The sequence below is a fragment of the Chlamydotis macqueenii genome, chromosome 2 (genome assembly GCF_036417535.1).
Source record: "Chlamydotis macqueenii isolate bChlMac1 chromosome 2, bChlMac1.mat, whole genome shotgun sequence".
Lineage (NCBI taxonomy): Eukaryota > Metazoa > Chordata > Aves > Otidiformes > Otididae > Chlamydotis > Chlamydotis macqueenii.
In genome coordinates, this window is record NC_141557.1 from 72,029,285 (window position 1) to 72,047,403 (window position 18,119).

The 18,119-nt window shown below is 44.6% G+C and overlaps 1 protein-coding gene across 3 annotated transcripts in view; it reads left to right on the forward strand.

Annotated features, from left to right (window-relative positions):
• Positions 1-1,508: 1,508 nt before the first annotated feature.
• F13A1 (coagulation factor XIII A chain) overlaps positions 1,509-18,119 on the forward strand; it is a 63,058-nt gene continuing 46,447 nt past the window's right edge. Inside the window, exons 1-4 of one of the 3 annotated variants that reach the window (XM_086740247.1) lie at positions 1,509-1,670; positions 1,762-2,969; positions 5,450-5,601; positions 11,346-11,534. In XM_086740247.1, coding sequence (XP_086596373.1) covers positions 2,932-2,969; positions 5,450-5,601; positions 11,346-11,534 — 379 coding nt within the window. In that variant the 5' untranslated portion in view covers positions 1,509-1,670; positions 1,762-2,931. Of the gene's footprint in view, positions 1,671-1,761; positions 2,970-3,025; positions 4,261-4,373; positions 4,510-5,449; positions 5,602-11,345; positions 11,535-18,119 lie in introns of those variants that run through there. The other 2 variants (XM_086740248.1, XM_010119869.2) reach the window with 2 other exon arrangements.

Sequence of the window (18,119 nt, forward strand, 5' to 3'; positions counted from 1 at the left end):
TCTTATGAAAGACTCATTTGCCCTGGCTTGGCTTCTCTCTTATGGTGTTAGAAACTAGGGCAGCCCCTGGTACCCAACCAACTGAATGCTTTGTATTCAGATGTCAGTAAGGAGTGGAAACCTGCATTGTATGCTCATAGCAGACAATATGATTGTTTTCTTATTTTGCTGCAGTTATATTTATGTCTGAGGAAGCAAAACGCCTTCACAGACAAGTACAAAAAGATGCATCTGTTTTCTCAAGCCTGAACTCATGAGCTTGTATGTACTTTACTGTAATCTGACACTTATTGTAAGAAATATATTTTATATAATTGGCAGTGGCAGACACATATTCTGAGAGAAAAAAAGTGTATATAGTGTGTATCACTGATAATGATTTGCAGCGGTATCTTCCATAAAAGTAAAGGATAATTTAGTACTTGAAAGTCAGGCCTCAAAACCAAAATAAAATCCTTTTATTTTTCTGTGCCTAGGCTAGGCTTCATCTCACCTCACTGTAGACACCGACAGTGTAGACGCATATGGTAGGACCCATCACCTCAAGCTCCCTTTGCAGTCCATACAGGGAACAGGCACTTTTAGGCCATGATTCATCTGACCTATTTACATGTCTGCTGTAGGAGGAGATGAATCACTGCCTAGACTAGATCTGTGTGGAGGATAAAGGGAGCCTAAGATGGCGAGCTCAGATGTAGATGCTTATACAGATCAACAGTTTGAATTTAGACTTGCAGTTTGGAACAACAATTTTTCAGATAAGAGTTAAATTTTCTAAGCCACATTTTCCTAGCAGAATGTGTGTATGAATATATATATATATATATGCTTTTTTTTCTTCCTGCAACAGAAATATTTGCAACAATATATTTTGAAAGCTGGCCCTATATCCCCTTCTCCAAATGTTCCACCATCTGAAGAGCTGCCATTTTATCTCTCTCTGCCTCTGCCCCTCTCTCACGCATACAGACGTGTGTACACATGCAGTGTTTCAGAGCTGGGCCTTCTGAATTTTCAGCATTAACTCAAAATACACTCCTGTTTGCGGTAGCCAGAGCTGTTACACGCAGAGAGATATATTAGCTGGTTTTCTTTTTTATAAAACCCAAAGTAAAATATGCAAACAAAAGCACCAAATGAACATTTCTGAAATTTGCTTCTGTTTAAAAATAATATTTTTTGTTCGTATTTTCTGCTAGGATCTGCTCTACTCTGCCTGCAGCCTTGGTGAGGCAGGGCATCGTAGGAAGAGGAATATCAGTTTCTGGGAGACAAGTACTGATGCAGAGGGAGGGGGTAGACAGACTTGATCATCTAAGAAAGCATGCAAGTTCCCAAGTGAAGCTCTGAGAAGACAAGAAAGAGGTAATGTTGTATTGTTATGTACAGAAGATCAGACTTGAAAGAGTTTGGTTTATGGGGAGTGAAGATGATGTCCTCGCAGGTACACTTGTGCACATGCTGTAGTAAAATATCCCAGTACATCTGAACACCTATCCAGACTGCAAATGGCATGAGGAAGAAAGGAAGCCCTGTTGTCACCCTGTTGCAGAACTTTACAATGCTCAGCTGCTGCCAAGGAGTGCTTGCTGCCGCTACAGTAGTGGTAGGCAAAATATCCCTCCTATCCTGCCCTTGGCACACGGCACCCGGCACAGCAATCCATTTATGTAAGCACCTGGTTGATCAGTTTGCTTGTGACAGATCTTGGCACACCTTCTCCTCTGGCTGTAAAGCTTTAATGACTCTTGTGTCTTGCAGGATTTTTTTGCCCCCCACAAACTCATCTGGCATGGGACGACTTGGAACAGAGCAACACTGGCTCTGGAGACAACAGGAAACTGCATTTTGGATAACCCTTTACAGTGAAAGTTTTGCAGCCATTTAAGGGCTTTTCTGTGGGGATCAGGAGGAAGGGCTGTCCATCATCCAAAGTCCATTGCAGTGGGAAGGGTGCCTGTGACTGCAAGGGTCTTTGGGAAAAGCCACGATCATCTGAAGGCTGTCTCTCAGAAATGGGCATGGGCTCACGGTTCCCCACAGGGTGCAGTGAAGAAGCAGCTTCAGGAAGACAGAGTGCTCTTTCACCAGTCATCCAAGTGCATCATTCATTAAATATAAGGCCCTACAGGAAAACCAGGGCTTCGTGTTCTCCATGCCCACTTCTGCATCAGCCTTGACGTCAGTATTTTCGAACCATGGAAGTTAAATTAAGGCCAGTGCAGTCTAATAGGCAAGGGAGAACAAACACTAAGAAATCAAGGTAATGAGAAAATACCTGCCATCTGGAGCTGTCATAAGTGCAAGTTTACACTACTCCCCACAAAATAAATAAATTACAACCTGCAGAACATTACTCTCCCTGGATGCAAAGCCCTGATCCTGCCACTACCACCAAAACTTTTGGCCTCCCCGCTTTCCCCATGATTGTCAGCTTCTGCCAAAAGCCCCGGAGAGATGTGCATGGGCGCGGCGAGACATCTGCAACCGCTGGCTGTTTAAGCGCAACGGCTGGAGTGGGATCTGTTTGGCTGCATCCGCTCGCTCCCTTCCTCACTCTGACGGAAATTTTTCCTCCTGGCTCTGACAGCACTGCAGCCACTTGGGGAAGCACATGACTTCCTCGGGAGACGGCATTTCTTGTTTGTGTTGCAGGCCTCCAGCAGGCATGGCACCGAGGCAATATTTATATCAGTTTTTGTAACGTCGTCGCAGCAGCTGCAATTTTGGGAACTAAAGCGCTGGCTGGAAGCAGAGAGAGAGGCACAAAGCACACCACGCCATGTAGAAATCAGGGTGGAAGGAAAAAAAAAACCAAAACATCAGCAACCAGCCTCCTCTCGCAGAAAGCTCGCTGTGTTCCCAGGTGCCAGGGGTGCCGCTTGCCCTCCAGATGGTTACCGCAGGGCCCGTCTGCATAAAAATGAGTCAATGGAAATCACAGCTGAGGATGCCAGTGATGGGACCAGGTCTGTCCCGGCGTGTGTCTGCACTCCTGGGGGAGCAGGACAGGGGAAGGGGAGTCCCCCAGCGAGGTGGCTTTCTGTGCTACAGGCCTAGGACTTGCTGGGGGAGAGAGGAGAGACCTCCAGCGCTTTGGCTATGAGACAGCTGCCTCCAAAACTGCTGCAGCCTGATGCTGTGCCTCAGCAATCAGCCCTAGCAAGCTACGATGTCATGCAGGTGCAGCCATTCTGCTCCCAGATCTCCAGCTGGCATCTCTGCCCCACACTGTGCAGGTGTCCTGGCTTGTGTGGAGCTACCTCGCTGTGGCCTTTACTAGGAAATCCCCAGGGAACTGGGATGGGGATTCCAGACGATTTACCTGCTGCTTGATGTTACAGGAATGTGACCTGATTCTCTCCTCTTCTACCTCCTGGCTTGATTTCAATGGTGTTAATCCAGCAGAGGTTTAAGGCTTCACTGATGCTATGGGCCTGGAAGCCACAGCTGGATGAAAAACAGTGGAGTCCTCTTCACTGTGTCTCCTCGCTCCTTTGTCTGCCCTGTAACTGAGGCAAATTAGTCACCATGGCTGGTTCCATGTGTGTAAGAGGGGCTCTGCACTGCCCATGCATACTCTTAGTAGGTGACTTGCACCTCTGTTGCCAAACAGCAGTGGCTGGCAGGACAGTGGGTCTGAATTCTTCTCTGTATGCTGCTTTTTCTCCATGTAACCCCACTGGTCTGTGGAGTTATGTCTGGCAGAGGAGGTGTTGTGCCATCCCCGGTTATCTTTGAGCTTGGTAGTACTGAACAAAGCTGGCGTGGATCTGAAATGCTTCCACGAGGTACTGCTCCAGACCCTGTTTGTTAGATGATGCACATTTTATCATGGGCAAGAGCTGAAGGTAATTTGCCCTAAACATAGCTGTTTGGTGCAAAATACCTTCACTCTCCTGAACTGCACAGGATCTCAAGAAAAAGGTCCTCTCTGCTGGGCCACCAATGAGCTCTCCATGTCCATGTGCCCCACAGTCCTCTGAAAGGACAGCTATGAGGCACCAGGCAGGGGAAGCATTGCTGTGTCTCTAAAAACCAGCACCTGAAATTGCATTGCAGACACCCTGAGGTAGAGACACTGTTAAAGACTGGCAACATAGTGAGCATGGCTTCTTGGACTGTGTCCCTCAGAAAAATCTCCTCCAGTCTCCCACTTCGTATGCCCTTGTGCCATGAGCAGCTCTACCCATCTCACTAATAACGGAAACTTTGGTGCCCAAGCTGTTTCCTTAGCCCAAGCGCCCTGAAATGCTCCTGGTGAGCAGGATTGGGGTAAGACAGGGAGGGAGAGGGAGGGAGTAAGCAAAGATGTGCCAGTAGTGGTGGCAGATCTTCGGAGGTGGTGTGGGGAGGGCTTGGCAACCCTTTCAGCACTGTCCTATTGCAACAGGAGGGAGGAGGATATACAGAGCTTACTTAAAAACCCCCAACTTTTTCCAGGCTTCTATCGCACTTCAGAAATTCTGCAAGGGAGAAGAAAAAAAAAAAAGACTATCTGAAAAGAAGGTACCCTTGCTAACTAAAAAACTTCCTTTAAGAGCTTACTGCTATTAAATAATTGCTACATTTTGAATTGCTGTTTTCAGGAGCTTTGGGAACAAGTTGTGTTCTCAGCCATGAATATTTGCTTAGAAGGATGGCACAGCTCTTTCTTTCCTACATGCTTACACTGAAACAGATGTGAAAGCAGTTTTGACTAGCTCAAAGAGAAGTCTCTGATCAGCCTACATCTGAGATTTCCCTTAAGGTTGTTAGAGGGAGAGAAATAAGTGGATAAGTGCTTTTTTCTTTCCTTTTTTCCCCTTTCTGTCTCCTTCTTTCTTTCTCTCTCTCACTTTTTTAAAAAGTGAATTTTCTGGATGCAGGAGTTATCCCTTCAGATGTTGGGTGTTTGTGTGCACAGGGACAAAATTACAAATCTGCAGTAATCATCCACAGACTGTTGTAGACTGTAGTATTTGGGATGATTGCAGTGTAACTTAGAATGTCATTTTTATTAGGGGGAGGTAGTGTGTGATGCACTTTCTGGAAATACAGTTTGGTATTTTGGCTTCAATAATGCTGTCCTGGAGAATGGGAGAGTGAATGATTTTCCAGTTCTTTTACCTGAAACTCCCTAATGTTTTTAATGTCCTACTTCTCCTAGGCAAATATTTCTGTGTTAGGCTTCCGTCTCCTTCTCCTGCCTCCCTTCTTCTCTTATTCATGTGTTTTGACAAACACAAAATGCCTTCTAATCCTTGGAGAGCTGTACTCCATCATTAGACTGATGTTTTCTGCCTCTCAGTTTTTATTTATGTGAGTCTAAAAAGGTGTAGCTCACTGGCACCGCACACTGATTTTGGTTTCTCCCATCTTACATGTGCCATGCTGGCTTGTGTTTGCTTTTTCCTTGCACTCTTTCTTTCTTTCTTTCTTTCATGGTATTACAACATCTTTAATACAGGATGTCTGAAACAACGAACACCAACGAGGAGAAGAAGAAACCTCCTCTGAATGGGAGAAGAGCCCTTCCACCAAATAACTCCAATGATGAAGAAAATGAGGTCCCTGAGATGGAGGCTTTTGGATTGATACCTAGAGGATTTAATCCAAAAGGTACAGTGTACAAATAAGACATGAGTCTATTTTCACGTCTTCCATACTCACCTCTGTGCAGGTCTGTGAATTAAAACCAAACCACTTTTTGCTTAGTATTGTAATTTGTGTCCTGCATACTTCTAGAGCTCCTTACGTGTTTTTATCTCGGGTAGCTTTTATTGCTTCTCATTGAAAAAACTTATTAAAAACACCTGTGTGCATGGAAGTGTTACCTGAGCTTATGGGTAGGGAAAGTGAGGAGCGGAGAAGTTCTCAGCTTGAACTGTGGGAATGATTAAAAAAAAGGCAAGAATGGTTTTTCCAGTTTGATCACACAGAGTTGCTTTAGAAATTGTTAGCTTCAGGCATGGCTGTGGCAGCACTGGGGTGAAGGGGGCAGAAGGAACCTCCTCTCTTAAGGACCCTTCTGGTTTCTACAGCCTTAAACTGACTATGAAATCGCTGCAAAATGCTAATTGGCAGGCAAAACTTTTGCTACAGGTTCAACTCTCTCATAAAAATGACTGCAAAACTAAAAGGAATCCCCATAATTTTAATTATTCTCCTATGAAAAGTGTTTCAATCATTTTGTTGGGGAGTCAAACCAATATTATGTAGGGGATGGGCAAATCAAACCACATTCTCAGTGCCAACTTTTTGGAGCGAACCTGAAAAAAAAAAATAAAATGAGATTTGGTTTACAAGAAATCAGGATTGGCTTCTGAGTGAGTCACCAACCAAATTATGCTGATTTTTTTTGGCCTATTTGAAATGAACAGCAGAACTTGTTGAACATGGCAACTCAGGGTAGCCAGATGTAATAATACTTAATGCTCATATGGGACCTTTCAGCCAGGGTTGAAAGAGTGCTTAATAAATGTGGACAAGCATTAATTACTGCCTTTTACACTGCCTTAGGAAACAGGCAAAGAGATGTTAAGCAACAAGTTCAGATTTTTATTGCAAAGCATTATTTCTGTAATCCTAATAATGTGCCTTAACCACACCCCCCCTATTTTAATACACACATTTCTTTAAAAAACATTTATTTTTAAAAATGCCTGAGCAAACATTAGGCATCTTAAGACTGTAGAAACTTTGCTTGAACCTTTTCAAACAACCCTGTAGCTCTGGGGTAAGTATGTGCGTTTACATTGTCAAATGTAATGCAATACAGGTCCTGACTAGATATCATTTCAAAACCAGTATGCTCACAGATGCTGGAGCTGTGTAAGGGTGTGGGATACCTTTAGATGGAGTGCAGCCTGTAGCTAAAGCCCACCAGTACCAGAAGAAAGATTCCTATCGCTTTTTGATGAGCTTCACATCAGGCTCTGAATGAAGTGTGATGCTGGCAAGTGGTAGCCTCTTGCTTTTCAGAAATGCAATGCAAACTTAGGAATGTCAGGTCAAGTGAGTTGAGGCAGGAACCCAATATGTGCTTAAGGTGACGCTGCTGGTGAGAAAAACAGCTCTTGTCCAAAGCAAGAGTTTGTGTGGCCATGGGATGAACCTAACTATGGGTCTGGTATGGCAGAAAAAATAAATTTGTGAGTAACAGCAAGACTCTTTTTGTATAGCTGGATCAGCTCTGCTGTGCAGTTCAGCCCTGCAGTGCTTGTAGCAACAACACGCAAGGGGTAACCTGAAGGGCAGGGACTGCAGGAACATTCCTATTTCAGTGCACATCAGCTATGATCTAAGCCTGTGATACCAGGTGATGTCAGGGTGGTCCCTGGACACCTTGTTTTGGGGTAGGATGCTTAAGTCACCTGTCAGACCATGTTAAAGGTTTATAGCCCAATGCAGCTCAGACAGGGACTCGCATTCAGGAACTGAGCCTGCCCAGAGCACTTGCAGTGTTGTGCTTGGGGGCTAAAGTGAGTGTCTGCAGGCAGAGCAGGAGTGGCAGAGTATGAAAGGGCTCTAGTGCCTCAAAGACATCCTTGCAGAGGACTGCTTGTGCCACCTCCTTCCCCTTCTCCTGCACACCTCTACAATTCTGGGTTGTCTAAATCTTTTGTAGTGGTTCCCACATTTCATTGCCATCACACACTGAAAAAAGCATGCTAATGGTTTTATCCCTGCTGTTACAACTGAGGTGTTTTCTAGCCTTTGGGGTAGGATTGGACACCTGCTATAAACATCTAAATGTCAGTGTCTTCACCTGTGTCAGATTGTAGTCAACACAGAGCCATCCAGTGAGTGGAGGTAAGGGCACAGGCTGCCCGGAGAGGCAGCGGGTGTCACTTCCAGGGTGATTTGTACTCTTCTCTCAGCTCCACTGGCTGCAGCAACTGGCTGTAATAAGAGGTTACATACCAGGCTCTCATCATTTAGATGCCTAAATTTAGCTGAATCTTGCCCTTGATCTGTGCAGTGTAGGTGTCTACAGCTGAGCTAGTCACCCTCATTTCCCTTGACAGCCAACAGAGAGAAACAGGCATTTTTAGGGTGTGATTCATTTGACCTATTTTAGCTACTACTCTGGGATGAGGTAAAAACCCTGTGCTTGACTAGCTCTTTGCTGACACCCACTTCTACTCCGCTGAATCACAGCAGGAGCGAGTGGCGGAGGCTGCTGGGGACGGCTGCCTCCCCAGTCCGGTCAGTGGGCTGCCTGCTGCAGGAGCCCAGCTTGCTTGTGGGAGGAGATGCTCAGTGAGGAGGACACGCAGCCCCTGGGTGCTTCTTCAGCAAGAAGCTTGTGTCTCCATGAACATGCCTGTGTCGTGTCCTCCTCCTGGCTCTTCCTAGCCAGCTCATCTCACCGCAATGTATTATGAGTAGGCCTGGCGCTTACAGCCACTGGGTGGGAGGACACAGGTCTGTGGCCTCACGGTCTGCAAGCTCTCCACGCATCCTCCTTTGCAAAGTTCGGCAACTGGCCGGGGAACCGTGCTTCCTCTGTTAGCGAAGTGATGGGCACCTCCTTTGGAAACTCACACTCTTCAGTTTGTAATCCAGAGCCCTTTCTCTCTGGTCCTCCAAGAATGCCTGATGTTGGAAGGCTATTCTTGTTATTTGAAAAACAGCTCAAGCTTGTGCTCACTTATTTCCATGCAAGCTTAATGTTGCAAAAGCTTTAAGAAAGTGTTAGACTGCTGCTTCTCGTGCAGCAAACTTGCTTGCACTAAACGGCAGACCAGGCTATGGGCACACTGTCAAGCAGACCTGACTTCAAAGGAGCCCTCAATGGCCCCCTGTCCCTCACAAACAGATGAGCAGTGACGTGCGCAGCGCCTGGACCCTTCATTTTGATGCTGTTGGCACATCCCATTGCCCTGCTCGTGTTTTGTCCTCTGTAATTACCATTACTGTAATTAGCACAGGCTCACCAGGAGTGAAAGTGAAATGTGTTTTCTGCAGAAGTCTATGGCTATGTTTTGACAGAATCCGTATAAACTCTTGAGATAAAACGAAGCAAATGCTGAAGTTATGGCCCAGTGTGGCTTAGCTTTGCAGTTCCTTGAAGGGGCTAACATCTGAACAAAGGGCAGGGTCACTGTTGCCTTTTATTTCAGAACATGAGATGAAAACACAACAAACTCTAAACTCCATTTCTATGCCTCCTTGGAAGGAGGGAGAAACTGAGCCTGACTTAACAGATAGCTTCACCCCTCGCAGAGCCCCAAGACAGGCGGCTTTTACATGCAGTGCTTTCAGCCTGGGAGGGGTTGGGAGAGAGAGTCTCCCCTGCCCCTGCTTTACCCCTCTCTGAGAAATTCCTGCCTCACATAATTTAATTGGGAGCTTCGTCAGCATTATTGTGAGTGAGAACTGGTAAGTGTTGCAGGGAGGGAGGCAAAAACATGGCCCACTTCATAGAAGGGCAATGAGAATGATTTCTGAGCAAAACGCATTTACTGTTTCACACAAAAACTATCTCTGTAACTTCAGCTAGCACTAAAGCCAGTGGGGATCTACAGAAGTTACTCCAGAAGCCTGGTGAATTGAGCAGAGAATAACAATAACGTTGCCATGGGACTTTAGGCTTGCCTCAGGATTGAACAGAGTATTCCAGCCTTTCTGCAGATTAGGGTTAGCAGGAGGCAGATGCTTTTGGGTTCAGTTCTCCAGGGCTTTTCCATGAAAGAATCATCATCTTGCCTTGTTCTTGGGCAATTCCCTTTCCTTCTGTTTCCTGCAGGGTAGGGCTAGGCAGCTGATGGTGACAATGCATCAGAGGGACCTGCTCCTGCCACCCTTGTTTCCCCCTCTCCGTTAGCTGTCACCCAGAGCCCAGGCTGAGTGGCTTGGCCAGGGCAGGAGAAGGACCATGCTGGTGTCCAGGGGCGTTGCTGCCTGCGAGGCTCTGCTGATGTCTTGAACCCATCCCTGCAGAAGGGCAGCACTAACACACATGCTGCTGTAGCCTGGAGGCTATAGACTCGAGACAGAGCTGGTCTTTATGCAGTGTTTCCCTGCCTTCATGGAAAAGCAGTACACAAAGCTGTTGTCTGAGCTTCTGTGAAATGGGCCGCATTCAGCCCTCGGTGACTTGAATATCCGATTCATTCGCTGAGCGCATCGTTCCTGCTCACAGTGTACTCAGTAGCAGGCCAAATTAGCCACCATCATGAGTACGCACAACTCCAGCAGCTGCTGTAAATGTGCACCTCTTTTTGCCAGGCATGAGTTTGGCTCTGTCATCCTCAGTATAAAATGCAGAAATTAGCTAGTTTCTAACTGTCAGCACCTGGAAAGACAAGCTGAGAGCTGAAAATCAAGCTTTACTCTGTCTCTCTCCTGGTGGTGAGCAGTAACGATCCTCCTGGCAGAGGTTTTGTGATTATCTGCACAAGCACGTAGGTGAAGGAATGATGTCCAGTTCATTTTCCTGTGGTTGCTTGTTGTGTCAGAAGACTCCCATTGTGAAGATTCCCAGTATGGTACAGTCATGTAGCTCATGGTGACTGTAAGTGCCTTTGGCTATCCCAATGCCACCCCACACTGGTCATTAGCTGAGCAGACTAAATTCTAGCAGTGGTAGGCTATAACGCTTTAGGCAGCCCTAATTTGAAGGGAGCTAATCTTTACATGTTATAGATACCTACTGCTGTTTGCCTGTAACTCTATGCTGTAATTATATAGTGTAATGTTATATTTAGTTTTCATAAGAAGACACTAATAGCAGTGGAGGTGTACTGAGAAGCTGAGTCTAGACACATGCAGTACACCAAAACCTTATTTAATACAGACAATCCAAGCTCTCAGCTGAATGCAAGATCATTAACTGCCTCTCAGGCTCTTCAGCTCTCGACAGTAGCAGCGCTTTGCAAGCATTAATGTATTTAAGCATCACAAAACCCCTGCAAATTTGCATTTTACAAATAGAGGGCTGCAAGAAGGGACACATGAAGCCATAGCTGTAACAGACCCACTGATTGCACTGGGAAACTTGTGACAGCGAGGCCCAGACTTGCAGAAAGCCAATGCCAAAGGGAAGATGGAGCCCAGTTCTCCTTGGGGACATGCAGCTTTCCACCCGCAGCAACCTGCCCATTCTGCAATTGCTTTCGCCATTCACTAGAAACCTTGCCGCCTCTGTGAAAATGGCAGGTGGACAGAGAAGTGTCAGTCCATAAGTCCCAGCGCAGCCAGGAGGACATAAACCCCAAAAAGATCCAGCACACTCCGTTGCACAGTGTTTCTCAATGAAGCAGTGCTGGGGAAGGGGAGGACAGGGCCTCTAATTATGTTGGTATCAATACTGACATTCTAATACACTGACATGTCTGTTCACTTGCATGCCTCTGCAGATTACCTGCGTGTTGTGGACATTCATATGTTCAAGGAGCCCCATGAGATTAACAAGCAACAGCACCACACTGACAAGTACTACAGCCCCAAGCTGATAGTGCGTCGGGGACAGCCTTTCCAAATCCAGATTGACTTCAACCGACCCTACAAGCCAGAGACAGACCACTTCTGGCTGGAGTATTTGATAGGTAAGTGCCTGGCAAAGGCTGTGTCATATCAGCAAAGTAAGGTTGAAGAGTGTCTCATAAACAGGAACATAGCAGTACTTAATGGCTGGATCTTTTCCTGTTATGATTGATAAACCATAAAACCAGGCTTAACCGTAGGCAAAGAAGTGCTTTTTCTAAACAGGGTCTGAATCCTTACTCAAGAAAGGCAGCAGAACAGCTTGTGAGAGAAGAAGGTGCAGTATTTTCTGTTTAGCAAGAAGCTGTACTTCATTGAGCTTTCAGAGTTATCTCTGGTTAATGCTGTATGGCAATGATGAAAGATAAGTGGAACAAGAAACACCTTTTATTAGTATTTAGGACATGCAGGGAGGAGGAGTCTGTTGTTTGAGGTGGGAGAGATGACTATGTATGAACTAGGATAACAAAATGTTGAGTATGCGGGGCAGGGAAATTATGCAGGGTGGAAGAACAGGAGGCCTTGCAGCTTCGCAGCCTGCATTTACAGCCAACCTGGTAACACGGGAGAAGGTTCAGAGATTGTAGCTTTGGACCAGAGACTTACTCAGGGCCCATCAGAGGCTTTCTTGATTTACTGCAAAAAGACCAAGAAAGCATTTTTCCTTTCACTGAGAGATTTTCATCAGAGACCCATGTTGGCACAGGACTACAGAAGGGCAAGATCTTGCTAGAGAAGGAGCAAAGCAAGCAACAGAGTGAGGCTTCCTGCTATGCTCCAGAGACAGCCCCACCGAATGCTGCTCCCTACATCACACCTCTAGGAAAGCCCCAGCTTCATCTAGAGTAATCTGGGACTTTACGTGTTAAGACATCAATGTTCCCCTTATAAACCCTTTAAAGTAGATTTGAATTGATGTTTTAATTTACTTTCCTGAGTGATGCCATTCTGAAACTTGTAACATTGATTTTTTTCCACTGTTGAATTATGATGATGTGGCCATTTATTAGATTTGTTGCCTTTTAAAGCTAGATAGGCGTTTATCTCTTAAACATATGTGCAATGAAAAGGTTACTGTCTGCACATTTTTTTTCATGGGTCTCTTCTTTCTAATTTAAATTAGGATTGGGAGGCATGTTATGACAGTCCCGTGAATGATTGGCTGAACAGCCACAAGTGCCTTTAAAAATTTAATATGCATAAATATCATTAGTTCTTTTGGGATTTAATTAAATTCAAGACTGTTCCCTTAATCTTTATATCTTTAAAACAAACAGCTGTAGTGAGAAGAAGTGGAAAATGGAACATTTGTTTTTTATTGCATTGTGTGCAGTTTGCATTTGTTTTAATCAGATATTCTATATTGGAAGAAGAAATTTAACACTTCTTTTGACATTGCACAGTCCACTTAAGAGAACGTATTAACTTATTTTCCTGTTGCTCTTTCCTAACACATCTGTTCATGGTTTGTACCTTGAATCTCTAAGCATGGCTAAAAATCCCTTCATGCTCAGCCATGGTAGGAACGGGGTTAAACGCAACCTGAGCCAGGGCAAACTTTGCAACAAACTCAGCTCTGAATTATTACTTTAGAGTCAACCCTGAGTCTATGGTTGACTTCTCTTTCCCTCCTTGTTCTTCACTATTACTGTCCTTTCTGTGAAACGGTAATCCCAGTGTCCCATGTGTGGTGGCTGGCAATCAGCTGAAGGAAAGTGCTGCATAAACAGGATACTATGTAATGCTATTGCCTCCCCTATTTCGTAAGCGTCTGCTTCTGCGAGCACCACTGCTCTCTTGCTACAAGGAATTTAGCTCAGAGATTCAACTGGGAGATGTTCAAGCTCCTCTTCTAGGAACTGGTTAATACTCAGTGCTCCACAAATGTTTCTCTTTACACACATGTGGTGAAAACACAGTACATTTGTTCTCAGAGGCTAGCAACAGAAAGCAAAATTAAAACAGTCCACAAAGGAGAAGGAAGTTATTCAGAGATGATCTGCTTGACTTTTGCTACTTCTCCTTTAGTGGCAAGTCCAATGTCTAATGCCCTGACAAAGAGAAATAGATTTGTACTTAGGAAAGGACACTGAGTGCTCAAGGTTTCAGTGCTGTGCTCTCAAACCTTTGTTATGGGGAGGCGTGGCCATGTACATCGGGTTTTATCTGTTTGGGTGCCTGAAGAGCATGCACTCTGCCCTGAAAACCAGAGGCCAGCCCAAAAGCTCTTGCCTGGGCTGCCTCTGTGAGCAGCGGAGGGAGGCAGGCACCTCCAGGTGGCAGTTTAGCCCTGCTGTCTTGAAATGGGATGAACTTCTTTCTGATTTTTTTTTTTTTTCCCTTCCTCTGTTGACTCTTCCCCCACAGACCAGGCTCTGCCTTTAAGATCACCAAAGAAAAGGGAGGTGAATCCTACCCTTCAGTACTGTCGGGCAGAAGCTACACCTAGGGACTGTCTCAGGCAACATCCATACAGCAGAGGCAGCTTGAGCTCAAGAGAATCTTTTTGCACTGAAACAACAGGTATACCTTCTAGGAGAGTGCTGAGTTTGAGACATTAAGATGATGAACGCAAAGAAATATCAGCAGGCTGTGCAAAATGACATTTCCAGAGAGCTCTCTGCATGCCTGAGCAGTGGACTTCAAACTGCAGAACTGTAGAATAGCCTGGGCTGGAGGGACCTCCAGAGGTCTTGAGTTCAAGCCCTTGCTCCAAGCAGGTCCAGCCCTTGCTCAGGAGCCCACCCTGGGGACAGGTTTTGGGTACCTCCAAGGGTAAGGAGGTTACCCCAAGCAATATGGACCAGGCTGTCCACGAGCTGTAGAATTTCAAGGTGCTATTCTCAGAAGGTACAAAGATACTTTTCGTAGGGATGGCTGGCCTTGGCTCCCAGGAAAATGAGCTGGAGCTGGGAAAACTCAATGTCTCCTTTTGCAGGGCTGTGCCTACAGTGAGGACTATTTATACAACAGGACCACACAAAGCTATTCAGAAATTATTAGTTCCCAGCACTGGAAATTTCCCAGCATTGACGTTAATCCATCACAGAATTTTTATCCATTAAAGACTAATTTTGCTCCTGAAAAATGTGACAATGGTAATGACTTGATCCTGTGCGTGTGCAGAACTATTCTATTTCCTTTATTCCCTAAAATTTAGTTTTACTTCTCTTTTTTTTTCTCCTATTTTTGCTTCTTTTGCATCATTAAAAAGATGATTAATGAAACAAGTAAAGCAAGTAGAGACTGATTAATCTTTCTAATTGACAATAAATCAAGGGTACCTGGGACAAATGCTTCTTGTGTCATGTGAAACTAGGTCTGAAATGCTCACAGAACAATCTTTAGTAACAATTTTTTTAAATCTACAGTCCACTTAAAGACTATTCGCACAGAGTCTAGAATTCATGGACCAAATTGTATAATTGTAAATATATAAATAATTCACCCCAATCTCTTGAAAGTCACTTTTACTGATATTCTTCTGAGATGGTTCCTATGACTAAAGTCCTTTTTGCTTTAACAGACTGTTTTCTGTAGAACGTCAGCAGTGAAACTGGATGAAGTGCTAACATGTGAATTATTATAATTCAGTTTTGCACATAATGCTTCATTAAATTAGGACCATACTTGTCTGCCAAAGTATGGAAAACACTGAATGTGCCAAAAAATCCACATGGAAAAATATCCACTCATAAAGAGTAATGGGATGTTATTCCAGTTCTTGTGCTGGACTACAGCCCTGTCTCAGTACCTGTGGGTTGGGAGCTGCTCCATCACCCATCACCACATATTTCCTTCCTCGCAGCCCATTTCCTGGCTTTAATGAGAGGAAAGGTGAGCACCACCCCTTGGGAAATACTCATTTTATTGGTCTGGGGTTGAGATGAAAAAGCCACAAGAGAAGTGTAGATGCTGTGCTTACATTCAGTTCCTCACAGCAGGCACAATTCCAGTTTGCTTGGAGCCCCAGGAATTCCAGAGGACCCAATGACTCCTTCACCCATGTTGATCTCTCGTGACTACCGCCTTCATTGTGATGCGGAGGGATACTTTGGGCTGCTCTTGGCTTTCCTCAGTGTGGGACTCAGCCTATCTGAGCACAGCTCCTGCACCTAGGGCAGCCAGCTGGGCATGAGTGCTGCAGTTTCCACAGTCACTGCTGCACTGGCAGTGATTTCTCTGAAAATCAGATATATGATTAAATGGGCTTATATGGCCTTCAATCTTGCTTTTAGTAGTAGTTTTCTGTACATGGCTGTAAATCCTAGAGAGATTGAAGGGTTTATGTGGTGCATCCTTACTCTAATGATGTATTTCCCCACACCCACATAAATTGTTGTCTATTTGTATTTTTCTTAAATAGCTTCATAAATCCATATATATTGGTCTAGCCCTAAATATTATTATGAACACTTTATTCATTGGCATACTTCTGGAATTATCATAAATCCCAGTCCTCCAGGCTACTATCACCTTTCCACGTGTGTATGCGTGGCCACCCACACACTTGCCCATATGCACTCCTCAGTCTTCTATAAATCATTGGCTTTTGGCCTGAGATGAGAGCAGAGGCTTACTGCTCCTTTTTCTGCAGTCTTCCTAGGCCTGCTCTAGAGGAATAGCTATAAACACATGAAAGCAGCTAAGAAGATAAAGATGTTAGAGCAGATCCCATAGGGCTTATTTAGGTGACACCAAATTCCCACTTATCGTCAGAGGGGCATTTGAGTACAACCAGGGATCCAATTCAGGGCACTCATGCCAGAATCAATGGAGCTCTTCATACAGTCCTACAGTGTCCACAGCATTTCCCTAATTTCACAGCAGTTGAAGTTTTGTTCCTTTTGTCAGGCAGTAAATCTGTCTCAGTGGGAAGTATTGCTACCCATGCTGTCACCTGTCCTCTTCATCAGCTCTGAGGGAGGGCAGGTGGTAGCTAATGGAGTGGCTGGGACTTGAGGTGTCTCCCAGCACCTCACATGGGATGTCAAGCTGAGTTCTGCCTCTGGGAAAAAGTTGCTGATTGGAAAAAGTTGTATCTTTATTTTTTTTTAGGAGATTTCTTGGCGTTATACGACAGCAACTAACTCTGGTGCTGGCGGCAAAGTCTGTTGGTATTGGTATGTAACCCAATGCTGACAGTTTAATAAACCACTATATCTCTGTTTAACAAAGAACAACAAAAATTGAACAAAGATACAGAAACATCTGATCATCTGAACATGGAGTTCTATTTTGAGGGAGAAATAATAATTTATTAGCAGTGGAACACATTTCCTAGAAATTGACTCCAGACAGAGAGGAGACCTGTTTGCCAGCTCTTAGCAAAAAACAAACCTCTACACTTCCTGAACAAAGGCACTGGAGTATTTTTTTCCTCCCCTCTGGAATTCCCAGCCAGGCCCTGGAGGAGCAGAGAGTCCCTCAAGGTGCTCCATGAATGCAATATTTCATGCAAAGGAATCTTTGTCTTTATTATGCTCTCCTTTTGCACTGCTGCAGCAGCATCAAGTGGCACATAAATTCTAGCTGTATTTTTTAATGTTTTTAATAGCTAAGGTGCGTGGCTCCGATGTGTGTTTTACAACTGTAAAGTACTAGAAACATTCACTCTTGGGACAGAGTGGTCAGATGTTAAGGATTCCTAACTGGAGCCATAAGAAAAAATTATTTCAAGTTATTTGAGTTTCCTACATTTCCAAGTTTGTATGCAGCATTTCTGAAGGCAATGGGATTGGAGAGTGAAAGGAACTCAGATGTGATATTAAAGCAATGCCTTAAAGACACTATTTAAAAAAAAATAAAGATTTCTGCTTCTTGCTTGTTTTGATGGTTTGGAATTTTATTAGAGCATCTCTCTTCTTTCTTTTTTCCTTGTTTCACTTCCCCCCTCCCTCCATTTTTTTCTCTTTTCTTCTCCTTCTCGTCTTTCTTCTCCTCTTTTTCCTCCTCCTCCTTGCTCTTTTTCTTATTTCTCTTCTTCTGCTTTCTCTTTTTCTTCCTTTTTCCTTTTCTGACATTTGCTGTAGTTATTCATAGTGATTAGTAAGGCATGGTCCCAGTACGCTAACGCCCATCCCCAGGCTGCTTGCTACAATACGGCCTACCTCTGCTACACAGCTACTGCACTGTGGCCTCCAGCTCCAATTTAATTTATCAACACGTCACAATTATTATACTTCTAGGGCTGGCATTGAAATAGATTCTTTACCCCTTGTATGAAAGAGTGTATCTAGGTAAAAGAAACGAACCTAACAGGAAAATTGTTAACCTTGCTGTGTGTAATTTAAGTCACAAAGTGAGACAGATTCCTCAACTCCTTTAAAAAAAAACAATCTTCTAGGGAAGGTTCCTGAAACAAGTATAGAGAAATAGCTTTGTTCACTTCTCTCTCTTCTGAGGTACCCTACTTCCATCAGAGAGGAAATGTCCTCTGAAGCTCACTAGATCTCATCTCTGTGCTACTAAATTTTCCTTCCTCTCTTTTGAAAGTAAAACAGTTATTGACTTGCGCAGGGCCTATCCAAGGGCGCCCATCGGTCCCTACCCTCGCTGTGCTAACTCAGCAGTGGCAATTTGGGCTCTGCTTAATGCACACACACATACAGCAACGTGTATGCCTGCTGGGGACCAAGGGAAAAACG